Source organism: Ptiloglossa arizonensis, chromosome 2 (assembly GCF_051014685.1).
Source record: "Ptiloglossa arizonensis isolate GNS036 chromosome 2, iyPtiAriz1_principal, whole genome shotgun sequence".
NCBI lineage: Eukaryota > Metazoa > Arthropoda > Insecta > Hymenoptera > Colletidae > Ptiloglossa > Ptiloglossa arizonensis.
The window spans coordinates 33,439,905-33,460,140 of NC_135049.1; the positions used below are offsets into that span (position 1 = coordinate 33,439,905).

At 39.9% G+C, this 20,236-nt stretch overlaps 1 protein-coding gene across 8 annotated transcripts; it reads right to left on the bottom strand.

Moving 5' to 3' along the window:
• Window positions 1–1,208: 1,208 nt before the first annotated feature.
• On the bottom strand, window positions 1,209–20,186 carry LOC143154983 (uncharacterized). Of its 8 annotated transcripts, XM_076327144.1 has the most exons (34): window positions 20,070–20,186; window positions 19,738–19,957; window positions 14,413–14,541; window positions 14,042–14,172; window positions 12,860–12,986; window positions 12,654–12,779; window positions 12,252–12,395; window positions 12,074–12,162; window positions 11,796–12,000; window positions 11,531–11,691; window positions 10,299–10,404; window positions 9,293–9,415; window positions 8,501–8,706; window positions 8,308–8,407; window positions 7,871–8,205; window positions 7,471–7,711; window positions 7,231–7,368; window positions 6,797–6,982; window positions 6,403–6,689; window positions 6,055–6,220; window positions 5,778–5,978; window positions 5,307–5,696; window positions 4,890–5,224; window positions 4,670–4,808; window positions 4,274–4,587; window positions 3,990–4,149; window positions 3,751–3,914; window positions 3,403–3,668; window positions 2,883–3,280; window positions 2,524–2,769; window positions 2,209–2,376; window positions 2,016–2,126; window positions 1,764–1,920; window positions 1,209–1,655 (listed from the first exon to the last, which is right to left on the bottom strand). In XM_076327144.1, the coding sequence occupies exons 3-34, from the start codon at window positions 14,530–14,532 to the stop codon at window positions 1,516–1,518; spliced, it is 6,180 nt and encodes a 2,059-aa protein (XP_076183259.1). In that variant the 5' UTR covers window positions 14,533–14,541; window positions 19,738–19,957; window positions 20,070–20,186; the 3' UTR covers window positions 1,209–1,515. The 8 variants fall into 8 exon arrangements, 7 of the variants coding, with proteins under 7 accessions (XP_076183259.1, XP_076183260.1, XP_076183258.1 ...); XM_076327145.1 differs by lacking the exons at window positions 19,738–19,957; window positions 20,070–20,186 and adding an exon at window positions 16,771–16,893; XM_076327143.1 differs by lacking the exons at window positions 19,738–19,957; window positions 20,070–20,186 and adding an exon at window positions 16,536–16,707.
• Between the last annotated feature and the right edge of the window lie 50 nt (window positions 20,187–20,236).

Consider the following 20,236-nt stretch of genomic DNA (forward strand, 5'->3'; position numbering starts at 1 on the left):
ATATCGTTTCGCGCTTCTCGTTACAACCTTGATAAAATAAAATTACATGTATGTGTATATTCTTGATAATTTCAACGTTCATTATACGGTATTCATTTATTGTCTCAAAGTATTTCTTTTCATTGCGTAGAATGTACAATGACACGTGCAACAAACTGATAAAGTTCGTTGGTGTATGAAAAAATTGTATACAGTTGAGAAATCTGTACGCGTATCGTTATGTGCATACACGACACGCATGCGTTACAATACACTAACGATATACTAAAAACTACAAAAGTTATAAAAAAAAAAAAAGAAAAAAAAACACGAGATTTAACGCCGATTCGAACGCTAATGTTGGACAAACGCATGTGCCTTCTTATTGATAGTGTCAGCCTTGAAACACTATTTTGAGCACTTACAATTTACATTTTTGAATCGATACAGCTACCAATGAATAATTCTTCACGCTTGTTAAAAGGTTATTTTACTATTAATTACGTAATAATTTATATTACCTCGTAATAGAAACAAAGAACGCAAAGGAGGATACGAGGTAGATTCCGCAAAACATCTAATTTCCTCGACCGCTTAGAAAGTTAGTCATTCATGGTTACGCGACGAATATAACGCCGAGTAACGTCGTCGCCAATTTTTCAAAAACGAATGAAAAACGTGGCAACGATAACATCTCGAATCTAAAATGCTAGCAAATCTTGTACGCGCCGTAATTTTTGGCGTTTTCCGATTCGCTTCTGGACATCCATAAAGTTGCGATAATACTGGTAGACTTGTTCCCGCGTAGATCGTTTTTCTCCCTTATTCGTTCAACGGTACCCGCCCGCATCGCAATCGCAGGATAATCATCGGAGGGGTATAAGGGAATGGAAAGAGGGAAAACAAAGATAGATAGATAGATAGATAGATAGATAGATAGATAGAAGGATAGATAGATAGATAGATAGAAGGATAGATAGATAGATAGATAGAAGGATAGATAGATAGATAGATAGATTGATAGATAGATAGATAGATAGATAGATAGATAGATAGATAGATAGATAGATAGATAGATAGATAGATAGATAGATAGATAGATAGATAGATAGATAGATAGATAGATAGATAGATAGATAGATAGATAGATAGATAGATAGATAGATAGATAGATAGATAGATAGATAGATAGATAGATAGATAGATAGATAGATAGATAGATAGATAGATAGATAGATAGATAGATAGATAGATAGATAGATAGATAGATAGATAGATAGATAGATAGATAGATAGATAGATAGATAGATAGATAGATAGATAGATAGATAGATAGATAGATAGATAGATAGATAGATAGATAGATAGATTGATAGATAGATAGATAGATAGATAGATAGATAGATAGATAGATAGATAGATAGATGGATAGATAGATAGATAGATAGAAGGATAGATAGATAGATAGATAGATAGATAGATAGATAGATAGATAGATAGATCGACCGTTCCTCTTCGCACCGAATGTCGGTCAATTCAAGCGACGACGCCGTCGGTTATAATTCCACCAGATACGGGAAGACCAGTCGAGCCCATTAAAGTTACATCTATTTCTCTTGCGGCTTGCCTGCCTTCCGTGATTGCCCAAACGACTAAAGATTGTCCGCGCCGGCAATCTATGCGGAATTAATACCATAATACCATCGTTATTAATGTAGCGTCTAAAGCAAATGTTTCGAAATAAAATGAAACAAGTGCGGTAATAGAAAAATGTGCAAGCTTACCTCCAGCCGCGTATATGCCGGATAAACTTGTTTCATATTTGCCAATCGCAGTTTTGTAATTTCCTCTTTCGTCCAATGTCATGTCTAGTTCAGTTGCTACGTATTTTTCAGGACCTGAGAAACCCATTGCGAGTAAAACTAAGTCGCATTTATATATCTGTAAAAAGAAAATAGGACAGAGGTTAAGATTTAACGAATTCTATCCACGATCTCCGACTATCCTTCCTATCTTTCTGTCTAGCAAATCCTTGCCTTTTCAGTTCCAGGGACCTCCTCCATTTTCCAACGACCGTTTTCCATTGTCCACGAAACCGACACAGTCTTAATGCCACTCACGTGTCCGTTTCCATCATCCAGAAATTCCTAGAAAATATGCACATTACACGAAACAGTGATACCATCTGGAACTAAAGTTATCTTATACGATATGCGAACTCTTACTTACTTTGCTCATTGTACTAAATTGTCGCGGGTCCCGTCCAAACTTGAGGGAAACTTCTTCGTGACCGTAGTCCACTTTAAATACTCGTGGAAATTGAGGCCAGGGATTATCCCCTCCTCTTTTGTTCGGTGGTTCTGGTAAAATTTCGAAAGTTGTAATTGTTTTAGCACCCTGTGAGAAAGAAGCAAAAAAGGGAATGAAAAATAAATACGAACATCAACGATACACACTGTAATAAAAAATACGACGTTGCGAATAATATCGTCGATATCTTTTAAGAATCTTTCAAATATTAGTTAAATTATTAAAAAATTATACCTGTCGCAAAGATGTGGCTATGCAGTCACAACCGGTATCACCACCGCCTATTATAATGACATCCTTGTCTGCGGCTATCAAGCGCATATCGAGCGGAGTATTGTTACCCATTTGTTTCTTTTGCCAGTGCTCTAAAAAGCTTACAGCGAAATGAATGCCTTCGAGTTGTCTGCCTGGTATTTGTAAATTCCTTGGCCAGGTCGCGCCAGTACAAAGCAACATTGCATCATACTGTTCACGTAATTCCTGCCAAGCGTACACAAAGAAAAATAGGGATGAAAAGAAAACAATCAGAAGGTGGAGAACCAGTTGACACGTATTTCAATTTACTGTAAACTCAAACTTAATGGAAATTTAACCTTGGCAGAAATGTCCTTTCCAATATCGACGCCAGTTTGGAAAATAATTCCCTCTGCGGCAAGAAGGGAAACTCTTCGCTGAACAACTTCTTTCGACAGTTTCATGGTCGGTATTCCGTATTGTAGAAGACCCCCTATTCGGTCGTTTCTTTCGTAAACGGTTACCAAATGTCCTGCCTTGTTTAGCTGGTGGGCCGCAGCTAATCCTGCTGGACCGGAACCGACTATGGCGACTCGTCGTCCGGTTCTCATTGCAGGTGGATGCGGTACTATCCAACCTTGTTCGAACGCGTGATCGATTATCGCGCATTCGATGTTTTTTATGGTAACTGAGGGTTCCGATATTCCTAAAACGCAAGCACCTTCGCACGGGGCAGGACAAACTCTCCCTGTGAATTCTAAGTACGTTTCGGTTCGTTAAATCAAAAATACCACTTTGGACGCATATTATTAAAACATTGTTTAACAACAACAATACTAAATAGACAGAAGGGGAGAAAAGATCGTTTGAAATAGGTACCTGGAAAGTTATTAGTTTGTAGCAGTTGATTTAGCGCTTCTTTCCAATTAGACTGAAAAACGAGATCGTTCCATTTGGGAATTATGTTTCCTAGTGGGCAGCCATGACTACTCTGACAAAATGGCACACCACATTCCATGCACCTTGCTGCTTGTACGCGCAGTCCTTTGCGAACTCCTTGAAAATTATATATTTCGTTCCAATCGTTTATACGGGTTTCAGTCGGTCGATAAATTCCCATTTGTCGTTTGTATTTCATAAATCCCCTAACATGATATTACGAGTATAAACGGTTGAATGCCATTCAATCGAATAGAATCACAATGGATTGTTAAGATTAAACAGTACCTTATCTTATCCAATTTACGTTGTTCCATATCAACATCTGCAATGGCATCTTCAATATCTTTGATTTGGGTTGACAAAGTCTGAGAATTTCCGTTCAGTATTGGTTGTGCTTGTTTGGTTTCCTCGACTTGTTTTAAGGCTCGTTGATACTCGTACGGAAATACCTTGAAGAAAAAAAAAATTAAACAATGGCTACTTTATCCAATTCGTCAAACGGATTATTCCAATGGTGAGTATACCTTCACAAACCGAGTAGTTGGTTCGGGCCAAAGTGTTAGTAAATCTTTTGCGATTAGGGAACCAGTCTTCTTGACAAATTCCTCTAGAAGATGTTTAACGTAGGCTATATCTTCCAGCTTATCTAAGGGAAGTAGCTCTACCATTTCGGGATTACATTTGCTGTAAGAAAACAAAAAAATTGCGCATTAAAAATGCACGCACAAGTGATACATGAATGTAGAAACACATGGTACGTGGGAGTAACGAAAGGGCAATTTTTGAACTATTTAGATGATCGATATACCTTTTGAACGATCCGTCTACATCTAATACGTAAGCTATTCCACCGGACATTCCAGCGGCAAAATTTCGTCCGGTAAGTCCTAGAATGACCGCACAACCACCTGTCATGTATTCACATCCATGATCTCCTACACCCTCAACTACAACTACTGCTCCACTATTACGAACGCTGAATCTTTCAGCAGCAATCCCTCGAAAGTATGCTTTCCCAGAAGTTGCGCCGTAAAGGCAAACGTTACCTACAATTACATTTGCTTCGGAATCAAAAGTCGAATCCTTCGGTGGATATATAATTATCTCTCCTCCGCATAGTCCCTAAAAATTGTCAACAAATTTAAACAATGTGTTGCTGATCTCGAATCGCCAAAGAAAGCGTTAAAAAAGAGAAGATGCTTACTTTTCCAACATAATCGTTGGCGTCCCCTTCAAGAGTAACATGCACTCCTTTTGTCATGAAAGCGCAAAAACTCTGACCTGCTGAACCTTTCATTCTTACGTTTATACTACCTTCTGGTAGCCCACCTTCGCCGAATAATCTACGATTAGAACATTAATTAAGAACATCAAGAATATTTGAAATCATTTAGAAAATTAAATAAAATGGAAAGACGGTTTACTTTGAGATACAATAGCTCAAAGTTGATGCGAACGCTCTGCACTCGTTATTAATATCCAACTCCATCTCTACACGATCCTGTTCCCCATCCAGCACTGGTTTAGCCAACTCAATCATGTGATTATCCAGCCTGTTTTCCAATTGAAAGTCTTGTTTCATCGATCCACCTTTAATATTGACTCCTGGTCGAAGTTCGAGCGCACTGCGCAAAATATTATCGAGATTTAGCGTTTTAGCTTTCTCGATTGCTAGATTTTGTCGAACTCTCAAAAGATCCGTACGGCCAATTAGATCTTGAAACTTACGAATTCCCAAATTGGCCATATACGAACGTATCTGGTAAAAAAAAAATAAAGTATTACAGTATTAAAATTGTCGACAAAAAATGCAAAGTTTATATTTCTTTCTTCGTCGGTACCTCTTCTGCCAATGCAAAGAAAAAGTTAATAACGTGTTCCGGCTTTCCTTCGAATTTCTTTCGAAGCATAGGATCTTGGGTGGCAATGCCCACAGGGCATGTATTTAAATGACACTTTCTCATCATGGTACAACCCATAGAAATCAAGGGCGCAGTGCTAAAACCGAACTCATCGGCGCCTAAGAGGGCTGCTACCACAACATCGAAACCCGTGCGTAATTGTCCATCGGCTTGAACGACGACCCGTGATCGAAGATTATTCAAGGTAAGAACTTGATGAGTTTCCGCGATTCCTAATTCCCACGGTAAACCTGCGGATTTTATTCCCGTCCAACTGCTAGCTCCAGTTCCACCATCGTGACCGGATATAACGATGTGTTCTGCTTTTCCCTGTTTCGCATCAACATTTTTGTCAGTAACCATCATTGAACAAGTATTGAAGAGACGGGAATTCGATCTTGACAATATTACCTTCGCTACACCTGCCGCAACTACACCTACTCCGACTTCCGACACCAATTTGACGGAAATACGTGCCTTGGGATTGGCACATTTCAAATCGTAAATCAATTCTGCAAGATCCTCGATCGAATATATATCGTGATGGGGCGGTGGTGAGATTAACCCCACCCCAGGTACAGAGAATCTGGTCGCAGCAATTTCAGCGGTGACCTGCGGAAATTATGAACATAAAACGTTATTAAACTAATCTCGATTCTACTTGCCACCCACAACGTCCAGTTCATACCTTATAACCAGGTAACTCGCCTCCTTCTCCTGGTTTTGCTCCTTGGGCCATCTTAATTTGAAGGTCGTCAGCGTTTGCTAAGTAACTCGAAGTTACGCCGAAACGACCACTGGCAACCTGCTTAATGGCTGATCGTTTATTAAATTCTGCTTCTTGATCGAGATATCTAAAAAGGGTAAAAGTTTTTCGAAGATGCGTATACGTTATACTCCTCGGTGTACACGTATTCACGTATAATAAGTTGTTCAATAAGTTTTATCGTTCGATAAAACAATACTGTTCAATAACTTTTGTTGTTCGATGAAGTTTTATCGAACGACAAAACTTATTAAATAACCTAGTACTTACCTATCAGAATTTTCACCACCTTCACCGGTATTCGATTTACCTCCGATGCGATTCATCGCGATCGCCAGAGTTGTATGTGCTTCTATCGATATACTTCCAAAACTCATAGCTCCGGTTGCGAATCGTTTCACGATTTCGGACGCCGGTTCAACTTCTTCGATGAGTATAGAATTTTCGGTTTTATCTACAAATTCCAACTGACCGCGTAACGTGCAAGCCCTTATCATGTCCATTGTTGTTTTTCGGTATTTCTCGTAAGCATTCAGATTTTTCGAATTTACATAGTCCTGTGAACCGAGACTCGTTTTTAGACCTGTGCACGTTCTACCAACAAAAGACGAGTATCCCCCCCCCCCCCCCTCAACTGACTAAACTATTGCACACGCGAGATTACCTGCAAGTTCGCGATACTGTCAGGGTCGTTTATGTGCTTCTCTCCGCCGGAACGCCAGTGATAAATGCCGGGATTTCGAATGACGAGCATATCCATTGGTTTTTTCCAATACGTCATCTGATGCCTTTCAAATGCTTCTTTCGCCAAAATTTCAAAAGTGACTCCGCCAATACGGGACTGTGTACCCTGCGAAATTCAACGATTACAAGAGTAGGCAATGTCGCGTTTCACGCGCAAATCGCAATTGAATACGGCAAGACGTGTAACGACGATATCGTGGTACATCATTTGAAAATATTTAATCACGGACCTTTACATTCATTAATTGGATCCAATTTCTAATCACGTGTACTTTCATTGAACGTCATCGATGGTTATATTTTGCCGGAATGGAAGAGACATTTCGTTACAAAAGGTAAAACGATATAACATACCTTGAAACACTTCTCAATGACCTCCGCGGACAAGCCGACCGCTTCGAAAATTTGAGCTCCTTTGTACGATTGTAACGTAGAGATACCCATTTTCGCCATTACCTTTCCTATACCTCTCTCCATTGCTTCCGCATAATTCTATAACATTTGTAAAAAGTGACTCGTGCGCATTTTCCTTTTCTCCCCTTCTCTACTTGTTCACTAATAACAACCAATTGCAAAAGATATCTTTCAACTTACCGCGCATAAAACGTTATCAGTCAAGGACAAATCTAATACACCGTCCGCTCGAAGACTTCTTGCCATCTCGAACACAAGATATGGACAAATGGCATCTGCCCCGTAACCTAGTAGCAAACAGATGTGATGCACTTCTCTGGCTTCGCCGGTTTCAAGAATGAGCCCAACCTTCATACGCTGTCGTTCTTCGATCAGGTGGTGGTGGACTGCACCCAATACTAACAAACTACTCACAGGTACTCTAACGGAGAAGGCACAAACGAACAGTCATTATTAAAGAACGTGCAGCGCTTTGAGTTAAATTCGAAATATAAATTCTTTTTGTCCTTCTCTTTTGTATACCTTTCATATTTATGTACACGATTAGACTACACCCCTATCACATATAATACACGTTTACCTTTCTGGACTGGCCAATCGGTCGGAAAGAACGAGAAACTGGTAACCCTCTTTTGCAGCCTTATCCGCTTCTCGGTTAACACGGTCCAACGTATTCAATAATCCAAATGGACCATCTTCCACAGGATAAGTAGTATCGATCGTTTTGGTCTTCCATCCACGGTATTTCGTTTTTCTGATTATCTCCAGATCGTCCAAGGATAATATTGGTTGCGGTAAAAATAATCTATGCACTTGCAGTTCATTCGGTTCTAACATGTTACTCTCGGGACCGATTGGACAAAGCATCGACATTACGATCTTCTCTCTAAACGGATCTATCGGAGGATTCGTAACCTGAGAAACGTTTCAGGGAAAAGAGGGAACAGAAGAGATACAATTTATTGTCAACGATATGAAAATTAGTAAGAAATCTTTCGTTGCAAATAGTAATCTTACCTGGGCAAATAGCTGTTTAAAATAGTCGTAGATGAGTGGCTGAAACTGAGACAAGCAAGCAAGCGGTGCGTCATTGCCCATGGAGCCCAGTGCTTCTTTTCTAAATAAGAAATTTGTAATTTTGTTAGCAATGATTACGACGCGACAAAAGTCGTTATACAAACGAAGAATGTAAACAGAATAAAATATGTACTTGGACTGCATCATCGGCAAAAGCAGCATGTTAATGGTCTCTAGCGTGTATCCATAGAGGGAGAGTCTCTTATCGCCTCCCCAAACACGATTCACAGCACATATTGGATTTGCGTCGTTTGTCGTTGTTTCGCTTTCGATAGTACCGTTTTCAGACGGCTTTGCGATGAAACCGGTGTCGGCAGCTCGTAACTCTTCCATCGTTATCTGCGTAAGTTAAAAACAGATTCGATTTTAACAATAATTCACTTTGCGCATGGTCGCATCCATTCTCTCGAATCACTGCCGTGCGTGGATACGACAGGGTAAATAAATGATCGTTGTAATAAATCGTTGCTCCAAATGTAAATCACAAACACCCGAAAAACAACAGAAGAATAGAGTAATCTCGTTTGTCTATACAAGGTGTTATTTCGCGCGGGCGCGCGTACGTGTGTGTGCTCGTGCGTGCGTGTGTGTGTTTATTCAAATCGGTGTATATGCACGAACTCTACGTAGACGGTAAAAGGGGCAAGAGATATTGCAACGAGACTCACCATCTGTGCGCGATACAGCACGATGACAGCGCGTAGGTAAGTTTGGAAAAGAAAGACAAATCCTTTTTGTATTAGACGTATCGACATGGATGATCGATTATTTGGTTTTTCTATACGATAGTAAGATGGTCATGTGTGCGATACGAGTAGCAGAGGAGAAAATAGCTTGGAGCAAAGAAATGTATAAAGCACAATATAATTTTGATACAAAGGAATCATGACAATCGATAAGCAAATAATGAAACACGAAAGAATACCTGATCTTTCACCCACTTGGAGTGAGGTCTGCTTCTAGCAATCTGCAACTTCAGTTCAACGTCTTGAATGATCTTCCGTTCCTGAGTATCAACAAGCAGCATTCTTCCGGGTTTCAAACGGCTCTGTAAATAAAACGAAAACTAAATAATAATCGTCAAAGAGCATCTACGACCGTTCAACGTTCACAGTACGGCTCTGGATAACAATCCTACGACTCTATACAAACCTACTTCCTAAATGACAAATTATACATCACATATGACATGTTTAAAAATAAATAAAATACAATATGACCGTTTATATGTGTAAACACTAAAGCGATACGTAGAACAAAAGAGATGAGACGAGATGTACGTGTCGAGAGGCGGTAAGATGGCTGAATTGCACACAGTGGATCGGATTATCCATTTTTACCGAGGGATACTTCACCTGCAAGATTCATTCGATGGAATGATGGAACAACAACGTTGGTACACACAACGCTTGACCGATTCGTAAGATTTCTTCGACTTTATCTCGAGTATCTTCTATGCGAAACCAGAATTAAAAAATGCGAATGGTCACGAGCGTCGGTGGTACACCATTGCAAATATTACGCTTTTGATCGATCCAAAATAATTGGTTGGAAAATAAGCAAAGGTAAGAAGATAAAGGAAAACGAGAGAGGATTGCGAATAAAAGATCTGTGGAAAGGATGCGACTGAAGCGTAGGTACAGAGGCTGAAGAGAGATATAAAATTAATGAGAGCAACCGGTGTGTTTGGTAAACACATTCTCGATGGCTCGATCCGAGTTCCGATCCACGCGTATCGTTCTCCGTCCGTGTTCAAAAAAAAAATGTTTCCTCCGTGCAGTCTTCCCCCTAGAGCTGAAATTTTCTATGTCGAACACAATACAGAGGGAGCATCATATAGACGGGGACGATCGCTCGTCAAGAGCTAGCTCGGCTGGGAAACTTATCCGGAGGGTAGGCCTGTCCGGTGATGCGTTTATTTCCTCGTTTACCTTCAGGGCTACATTGCTGGGTGGAGTATCATAGACGCCCACTTCGGACGCCATCACCATCATGTTATCCTTAGTGACGTAGAAGCGCGACGGGCGCAGGCCGTTTCTGCCAAACAAAAATTCAAAAAAGTCTTTTGTATTACCACCTCAGTCTCGCGCGCTATTATCAACTGTGACTATATTCTTGTTCGTTTTCTCGCATTGCCTTCCTGTTGGCATTCGCTTATATCTATGTATCTATGTATGTATATACATATTTTCTCGCGTGTACACCTATACCTACACCTACACCTACACCTACACCTACACACGCACAGGCACGCACACTCACTCGTTCGCTTTCTGACTGCACTTTGCCCATTTACCTTTCGCATTCATTAGTCGTCCAACCTTGAAAGGAGGACAAGTATCTATATCTCTGTAAACATCGATTCTGTAGGCACTGGATACGAGTGTGAGTTCCGCGCGTTCCTCTACCTACAAGCCTCGGAGGGAAGCGAATACTCTTTTTTTACGATGTGTTTATATACTTCCTTTGCCGAATCACAATACATCCTCTGGAAATGGTTCTCGACTTCTCTCCTACCTTTCAACATTCCATATCGTAATAAATCTAGGTGCTCCTACCTGCTTCCCTCCAAAACCTCGATAATCCATGTTTACCTATAGTATTCTTGCATGTTCGACTTACTCGAGTCCTGTCACACGTATATAACAAATAGTATATATGAGCTCGACGATTCTCTGGTTACATGCGTAGATACACAAAGGTTATACTTCGCAAAAGCGTGTATGCCTGTACGTAAGTACGAAAGGACATATACACGCACGCATAAGATACTTTAATTAATTCGTCGTATACGATTCGTACACCGTTCTCATAACAGTTTCTCTCAAACGGCACCTCGAGTTCCTTAGAATAAACGGAACAAAAAAAAAAGCACAAACATAAACAGCGTCACTGGACAACTCTACCGAGCACGTAATTTCCACGCGGACATACCAGTAATGACACACACTTCGCTGTTGCCTGCAAAATCGTTACAAAGTCGCCAGCTCCACGTGGGGATTCCGCGCGCGCGCGTACTTTTATCGCGATTCTTTTTCGATATAGTGCTGCGATAGAAAGTTTATCGAGGTACTGCGGATTTGACGAGAGCGAAGCTGCACGAAAACGAGTAGAAAGTAGACGTTAACTCGAATCGCGCGAGATAAAAAACGTTAGTTTATACCTGTCGAGAATAGCACCAACATAACGGCCATCCGTAAAGGTCAGCAGAGCAGGGCCATCCCAAGGTTCCATCGCGCAAGCGGCCCAATGATAGAAATGACGCTTCTCCGTCGCCATCGTTAAGTCGTTTTGCCAAGCTTCTGGTACCATCGTCATCACCGCCTAAACGCAACAACGTGGTTTTCATTTAAACTCGATTCGATCGAGCGCGCACAAATATCTACGTGCGTACGTGCGTGCGTGCTTGCGCGCGCGCGCGTGTGTACCTCCGGTAAAGATCGTTGTCCCACCATCACCAAGAATTCTAGAACGCAATCGGCGGCTCCTGAATCTGACAAATTCGGTTCTACAACGGGATAAAGTTGTTTCAATGAATCGCCATAAATCTTGCTGCTCATTACTCCTTCCCGGGCTTTCATCAAGTTTACGTTTCCCCTTAAAGTGTTAATTTCACCATTGTGCGCCAACAACCTGCGAACATCGCACCATAAGTCGATCGATTGATCGAAAACAACAACAATTTGTATTTATTGTAATCGCTTACCGAAGGGGGTGTGCCCTTTCCCAACTTGGAAACGTGTTCGTGGAAAATCTTGTGTGAACTAACGCCAAATAGGTCTCGAACTTTGGTGACTGGAACGAAAACGAACGCACTTGGTAGCCTTGGTAATTTTTATACGAATTATACATATACATACACTATTTCAATAGATTCTAATCACCTTTAAATCTGAAAAATAGAGCCACAGCTGATCCGCCGTTAGTTGTCCTTTATAAACGATCGTTCGTAGAGAAAGTGAACATATGTAGTATCTAATTCCTGATCGTGATATACAATGAGACGATCTTTTCCTCAAGATGAAAACCTGTGGTAAAATATAACAAATGCTAGTCTTAAACTCGTCAGTTTTTTTCGCCAAATCGCTACCACATATGTATAACGAACGGAAATTATTTATTGGATGTTTGAACGAAAAGGTAGATATATACATCTTGTCGGCCAACTAAGTATACGAAATTATTTTCTTCCACTTGCAAGAATTCGTTCGACAAACTATAGAGTTTGCGCTATCGTCGATAAATTCCATAGAATTCAAACGCAATAGAGACGAAAGCCTGTTTACCTGTCGTTCAAGACTGACATCATCCTGATCACCGGTTACGAACACTTGACGCATATAAGGTTCGCATTTTCGCGCCACTTGACCGATCCGTGTGTTATCGGTCGGAACATCGCGCCAACAAATTACCTGCGGAATAAAATATTTATATAATTAGAAAGGTGATACGAGCCCGCATCTAAAAAAACGAAGAAGATAGAGATCCGTACCCTCAAGTTGCACTCTTCGGCTAACTTTTCAAATGTAGCCTCAACTTCTTTGTGCGTATTCTTGTCAAGAAACAGGATACCGGTAGCGTAGCGCCCGAATTTTGGCAATGCGATATTTTGCCCTTCGCTGGAAAATAAAGATGCACTTGCAATGCATGTTGTTCTTTTTAAAATCGAGAAATTTCGTTTCGTGTTTATCGTCGACAAGCATTAATAGAAAGGAAGGGAGCGCAACTAATAGACTTTGAACCGGTTGAACTTGATATTTTTCTTTTAGTTAGAAGCATTTGATGACGATTGTAACTGGGGCAATCTTGGCAACAATTATCAATGCGCAGATCTTTCATCCGATGAACGTAATTGATATCGGTACGGACCCACTTTGCCTGGGTTAACGGAAAAGTTATCTAATCGCCGAATCATCCGAATTAGTATCGCTATCGTTAAGCGTGCAGATTTTTATTTTTGGAAAGCTTTACAAATTATGATCTTGGAAATGTCAAAAATATAGGGTAAAGTCCAATATTCAACTTTGAACCAATACAGAAAATGGAAAAACAAAAACAAGAAAGAAACTTTCTTATTTTTTTTTATTTCCCTTTTCGTCGGACGGTCAGATTTCTTAATAGCTATTATGATAATTGGTCATAACTTTAATATATGTATTTTTAAACAATGCATAAGTATTTTGATAAAATTAAATACATATTCGTTTTCAAAAAACTACCTTATTTTTTACTCTGTCAAAGTGGCGTAACCTCGTAAGTAACATCTTCCGAATACTTCACTTTAATATCTGTCCTTAACGTCTGTCAACGCATCGGCAACGCGTTTAAGCTATTACTGATATTCTCGTCACGAATACACGAGTACGAGAATAAGGAGAACGAGAACAAGAAGAGAAACGTGAGATAGAGAAAAACGAAAAATAGGCTGAAAGAAAGAACAAATAGTATTGGCCGTACAGTGGTAAACTATTGTTCGCTAATGAGAGTGGTGATAAGAAGGTAAACACGCATATATTTCTTTACGTCCAACGACGCTCGCGTGTACCGCGATAACCTACAAATAACGCCGTCGATCCGCAAAAATTATGCAATCATACGCGTCGCTATCAGTAATACGTCAGAGAATGATAAAACGATGAAAAAATCCGGGCCATGAATTTTGGTTATCTCTTACCGAACTTCATCGGCGTAATACTCGTGCGGAATTGCGCAAAGAACACCGGCTCCGTCTCCGGTGTCATTATCGCAGGCACAAGCACCACGATGGTTCATGCGCGCTGACAGGACCTCTGCATCGCGAACAATCTGCAAACAGATCGCGTAAAACGAGACGCGTCGTCAGTGTGACCATTTACCTGCATAGTTTCCATTCAAACAGAGTGGAATACTTAGTGACGGTACTTAGTATTCGGTACTTTAACATTTATGTATCTCGGTCGTGCATTCCCTCGTTTATATATTGACACATCGATTACCTCGGAGATTCATCAGACAAAGAATTACCTTACGTACAATTGACAAAAACCATTCGGGTCAACGACTTACCTTGTGTGATTTCTTTCCATCTATGGAAACGATAAATCCAACGCCGCAAGCATCTTTCTCGAGAGTTGGGTCGTAAAGAGCCTGTTTCGGTGGTAAAGACCAGGGCTCGGCTCCGTTCATATTTTCAATCTGAAACAGGTTACGCATGGGTGGGGTTTAAGTTTGCAAATCTCTTATCGAATGAAATTACGTATACTATTTGGGAAAGAACTGGAAGAGACGAGATAAGACGAACCAAACGATAAAGGAAGTACAATTACTGAATGTCAGGCAAACGGTTGTGGATGAACTCGTGTACGAGTTCAAGGGTTCTTCCCTATCGTCGCAATCGTACTGGACGGAACCTATGTACATGATGCACTGCCCACTATGCATCGTTGAAAATCGAATCGAACGCGTGCACGTGCGCCGGCGCGCGCGCGCGCGAGACCGAAGCATTTCATTACGTAAAGTCGAGCGCGTACTTAATCATCTAATGCAATAGATAAACCATATCCAACAAGAGAGACTGCGGAGAACCGGAAAAGGGGGAGGGGAGTAACGACGACACAAGTATTACGTTCAATACATCGGTTAGGTAAAAATCGAATTATTTCGAAGCTTGAGATTTTTTGAACGGTCGATCGTACCTTTTTACGCAAGCTACAAAGGATAATAGATTGTATAGAAAATAATAGAGTCGGGATGAATGGCGAGCGCGGGGGCGAGAGAGTATACATGCACATTTCCATCTGGTTTCTTGTTTCTCTAACCGGTGTGATCGTTATTGCTCTTTTCGAAGGCGTAAATTGAAATACGATGTGTCGTGAATCCGATCCGGAAAACGGATCGATTGATATCGTTGATATCGGAGGTCACCTCTGCGGTCGAGTTTCGAACCGACGAGGGAAGTGGACGTAGTTATTGCGCGGCGTTTCGTGTCACGTCGAATAGGTCGTCTCGTGGTAAATGGACAAGAGGCCGGGCGGGTCTCGTGCATTGCTTGCAAATAGCATCGTTGCCCGTATTGCAGAGTCGCGTAACGATCTTAGAATCGTTACTTTTGGTAGTGGCTGCTAATTGCGAAAAATAAGACGTTTCCCTCGTCTCGTCTCGTTTCGATTTGCCTTCCTTTGTCTTATCTCACCCACTCGCTAAACGTATCGATTAACAATACTATTAAGTGTGTTGCATATCTAATAATACCCTTGTGCATCGATATTTTGTTTAGTTGTCACTTTTATTACAACGACACAACGAATATTAACTGCTCACTTTTTTTTTTTATATTTAGTGCACATATTACACATTTTGCACATGCTATGCCCCCCGCCCCCTCTTGTTCCTCTCTCTATATCCTCTAAACCTTTTAACTTGTATCGATTGAAATTTAACACAACTACGATAATTTTACTCATAGACGTAATATTGCAATATCTATCAAACAACGAAAAAAGAAACGTAAAATATTTCTAAAAAAAAATTGCGTACGACGTATTTGATAAGCATTTATCAAAATCGAATGAGACAAAACACTATAATAATCTTCACGTTAGTTACGTCGAGCCAAGAACATCGGTAAAGTGTTTGTCATCTACTCTCAACGTGCGTATTAAAGAAACTTCCAAACTGCCAACTCTTTCATTTTCATTCCGAGCTTTGACGGTTTACGTACGATTTTAACGCCATCTGCCGTGAAAAGATCAAAGTATCGTATAAGTGAATGGACAAAACAGTTGCAGAAAGAATTAGTGCGAACGTTAATCAATTTGCTAATTGTTTTGTATTTGTTATTAAATTTATCGAACGTCTTTTTTTAGTACAGAAGTTTCCTTTTGAACAAACTTTATCAACTTTTTATATTTGGGTTCGCTCTTTTTTGTTACCAGAATTCCCGATTTTTGTACTATGAAAAGGTGGCAGCCCTACAAGGACAATTGATTTACCGAAAAGTCATAAATACAACGCCGATGAGAATAGAGAAATTTGAAGATTGTTGAGTGTCGCACGAAACGAGACGTGTGGTCTTGGAAGATGGCTGCCAGCCTTCTCTGAGAATCGTTTTTATAACACAGGGCGTCGCGTGGCTCATGAATTCGTAAAATATGACTACCACGATACGGTAAATAATCGGACATGCTTACCCCCGATGTTTCGTGCGCGACAGCGTCGATACACAGTTTGTGTTCGTTCGACTCGGTTTATTTTTTCGATCGTAAGGAAATTTCAGAAAACACCGATCTCTCGAAATCTCAAACATTCACTGATTTCCTGACCCTTTGACTGCTACTAAAAAGCTTCCGGCCTACTACCGTCGTTCCTTCTTGATCGCGGTTTCATCTTCCCTTCCCTTCTTCCATTTACCCTCTCTATGTTCACCGTTCAATTTTTTCGCGACTTGCGTCGTGTTTTCTCCCCACCGATGGCTCAGCCCTGTCGATTCCACGTTACTTTGCTTGGTTTACCACGTATCGCTGCCGGATTTCGACTCGTTCCACCGCACCCCGCTCCAATACTCCTTTCTCGTTCCGTCTCACCTAACATCGCGGTATCCCACTCGGTCCGTTGAGCTTTGCCTAGCTTCGCCCCACCTTCCCCTTCCCTGCTACCACCCTGTCCCCTCCACATTTCCTTCGATTGCATCCATTGGTACCTCGCGCTTCGCCTAACCCAACTTTGATTATCGCTCTTACGAACGTTTGCGGAACCTCTTCGCAATTCGTTACCAAAACACCGCGTGTCTATCGCGCAATACGATTTCGATCAACATACTTATCGCAGTTTTTCGTTTCATTTTTTGTGGAAACATCGTCACTCACGATATGCTGTTATCGAATATTCGTATTGGCTTTTCTTTCACAAAATCACCTGTACAAATTTCGGTTTTTTAGTCCATCAACTCAGTGAGAATTATTAATCGTCAATTTTTTTCGTCTTAAAGATTAAACGGTTACATATAAACTGTGCCAATTTACATATGTACAAAAGTATAATTCAGTTCGATGATTTAGCCAAAACACGTAATGCAGTTTAACATTGCGTAATACGTATTTAATTGTATCGACAACGAAAGGGATATTTATATAAATTGAACCCGTTTATTAGACATTTATGTTCCAATTTTTAAATAAATAATACAAAGATACATCTCCATTGAAGTCTGACCAAGAAATTGTCATTTTTAACGTATCGGGTGCGCAAATTTTTCATTCGCGAGTAAAAATTAATTTCTCTAAGGGTCGCGTCACACGAGCGTTTTCGTTGACGTTTCGCTAGCAAAGGTATCGTGAAGCGGTGTTCATAAAAGAAAGGAACGAATTTAAGTGAAGGGTCTCAAATAGCGTCTATGAAATGCTGTTTAATAAAATATCAATGCAAACGCTCATGTGGTATGACCTTAGGGATTTCGCTTATTACGGTTATGTAATCGGAAAGTTAAAATTCGAAATGCGTATCAATCTGCACTGACCACTAGAGAAACAGTATTTAATTTCGAAGAGCAAGAAACAACCGAGCGAAAGTCCTGCAACGATTGAACGTGGTTACTAAAGGGACAATACGCACACATCGTTCCTTGAATACAGGTCGCTTAATTTGGAATCATGGACATTTGTATAAACGATGATAACGATCACTCAACTATGACCAAATAATTCTTCAAGTAAATTTATCGTCGGTAAACGTTAAATTCGTGATACTGTTAATATTTCCTTGCCGATCGGAGCTAGGAAAAAATAATTTAATAACTGTTCGTTTATTTCTTTCATTTTTATTTGATCCGATATTCGTATATATATATATATATATATATATATATATATATATATATATATATATATATATATATATATATACTCGAGGCAGTCAATTTCTGGGACTAATCGATTCATCGTCCATATGTTCCGTTTACTCGGCAACTTGGTAGTAGATAAGCCTGGCGATTGGCGGCAATATTTGGCTTGATGCCAAAGTATCAATAGGACCTGAAAAACTCTAGGTTTCCCTTAAAATACATTTCTATTTTAACAACGCGAAAGTCATTGATAACGACTTTATTCTATTATCGTTGTACAAATTTCGTGCTACTACGGGTGTTTGGGTCTTCGCATGACATCGACTTTTAACGCATCATAGATCTCATAATCAAAAATTCCTTTCATGTATGCAACATTCCAAAGATACTAATGATTTTTTTAAATTTCTACAATTTTTTCGAGAATGAAAATTGTATCGAAACCTCTCATTCTCCATTGCAAACCGTTGTTAATGCTCTGTAATATTAACATTATCCATCAGTTAACATTTCTATTTACTTGTACAGTTATATTTGAACGATTTGTGGTGTTTCTGCTACGAGTCATCAAAAATCGGGAATCACTTATTGATCGATCCGCTACACTTTTTCAAGTATAATACGCGACCTTCACGGTCGTATTATCTCATGACATATACTAAATTTTAATTTTCATTATAATCCGATAACGATAAGTGGATACTCGAAAATGGATCGATTTTCATACAGCATGTGGTTTAATTAAGACCACAGATTGCTTTTTCTTATCAATTTGATAAGATCCATTTCGATTTGATTTTCCTTCGCTCCTTAATCGTAACAACTTGTGTCGTGCAATAATGGTAAGAATTAAAAACAAATATAGCCGTCGTGTCATTACTTTTTGCTCGTCTTTACCGTTTCAAAAGACCCGATTCTGCACACAATTATTACTCCTTAAACACTCGTTACATGAATTTTATAACGCATAGCATATGTTCGCAATTTTTTAAATTCCACAGAAATAAATTTGTTTATCTGTAAAATTAAGTAATAGCACGGCGATGGAACCTTGAAATTTATCAAATTTAATGTAGATGAAACTCTAACGAAATAAAGAACACAATGAATCTTCGATCTCCGTAGTTAAACAAAATTGTTTACGAATAAAAATTACCCAAGATCGATTGACCTAAATATGTAAGTACGTGCCACGTAAACGGAACTCGTAACATTTTGTAAATCACACACGCACGTTGAGCATTTCATTTATACCGATACACGCCTACTCTCACAATCGATCGGATTGAACGAAAGGAAATTTGTAATTCTTTACGATATATTTCGACCACTTGGAATTTTTTACACGCGCGCGCGTAATGTTGCTCCGTTTTTTGTCTTCCGTTTGTTCGGTAGCTGGAAATAATGATTCTGAACAAACTTCCCAAAGTATTCCAGGTAAATGTTGCGCCACACAATGAACTCGAACAATTTTATCCCTTTTTCACTTGATCAAGAATATTGGCCCAAAATACCACAGACAAAATGTGGAAATAAATAAAAAATAAATTTACCTTTCGAGTTGTGTTGCCGATGAATAGCACGCGAGCGCGCGCGCGCGCGCTCTTTCTACACTGGTTGCTTTACAAGATTGTTAATTATTTCGCCTCCTTTATCAATATATACCCACTTTTTACGTTTTCGCGCTTATCACCCTACCGATTGTTCCTTTACCTTTCTAACTGGCGTTTATCTCGGCATATGTGATTTGGTCAAATTTTGGATTCAAGGTATCTGCCGAAACAAGGTTTTTTCGTTCAATTCTTCCAAAAGTAAATTGTAAACACGTCAATGGGGGAATATGTGGGTTTTGGCTTGATTTTTTAAATTATTTTGAAAAATCTACCCATGTGAATATTATGAATTCGAATAAATTCGCGTAGTCGCTCACGATCCGCCCGAATCAGTTGCCACGGTTTGACTAAATTTGGATCAAGACGCCCCACCGCACCTTACGAATCGAACACCAAAGAATTCTTTGTTCCGACTGACGCGACAATGTCGCCTCCCTCG

Excerpts from the sequence above, each read along its gene's own strand:
- LOC143154983 (XM_076327141.1), bottom strand. The coding sequence starts at position 15,143 with ATGGAAATGTGCATGTATACTCTCTCGCCCCCGCGCTCGCCATTCATC. Across the intron at positions 9,416-10,298 it reads CCAGCAATGTAGCCCTGAAG|AGCCGTTTGAAACCCGGAAG; the intron begins GTAAACGAGGAA and ends TTTTATTTACAG. Across the intron at positions 5,697-5,777 it reads TTGCGGCAGGTGTAGCGAAG|GGAAAAGCAGAACACATCGT; the intron begins GTAATATTGTCA and ends GATGCGAAACAG.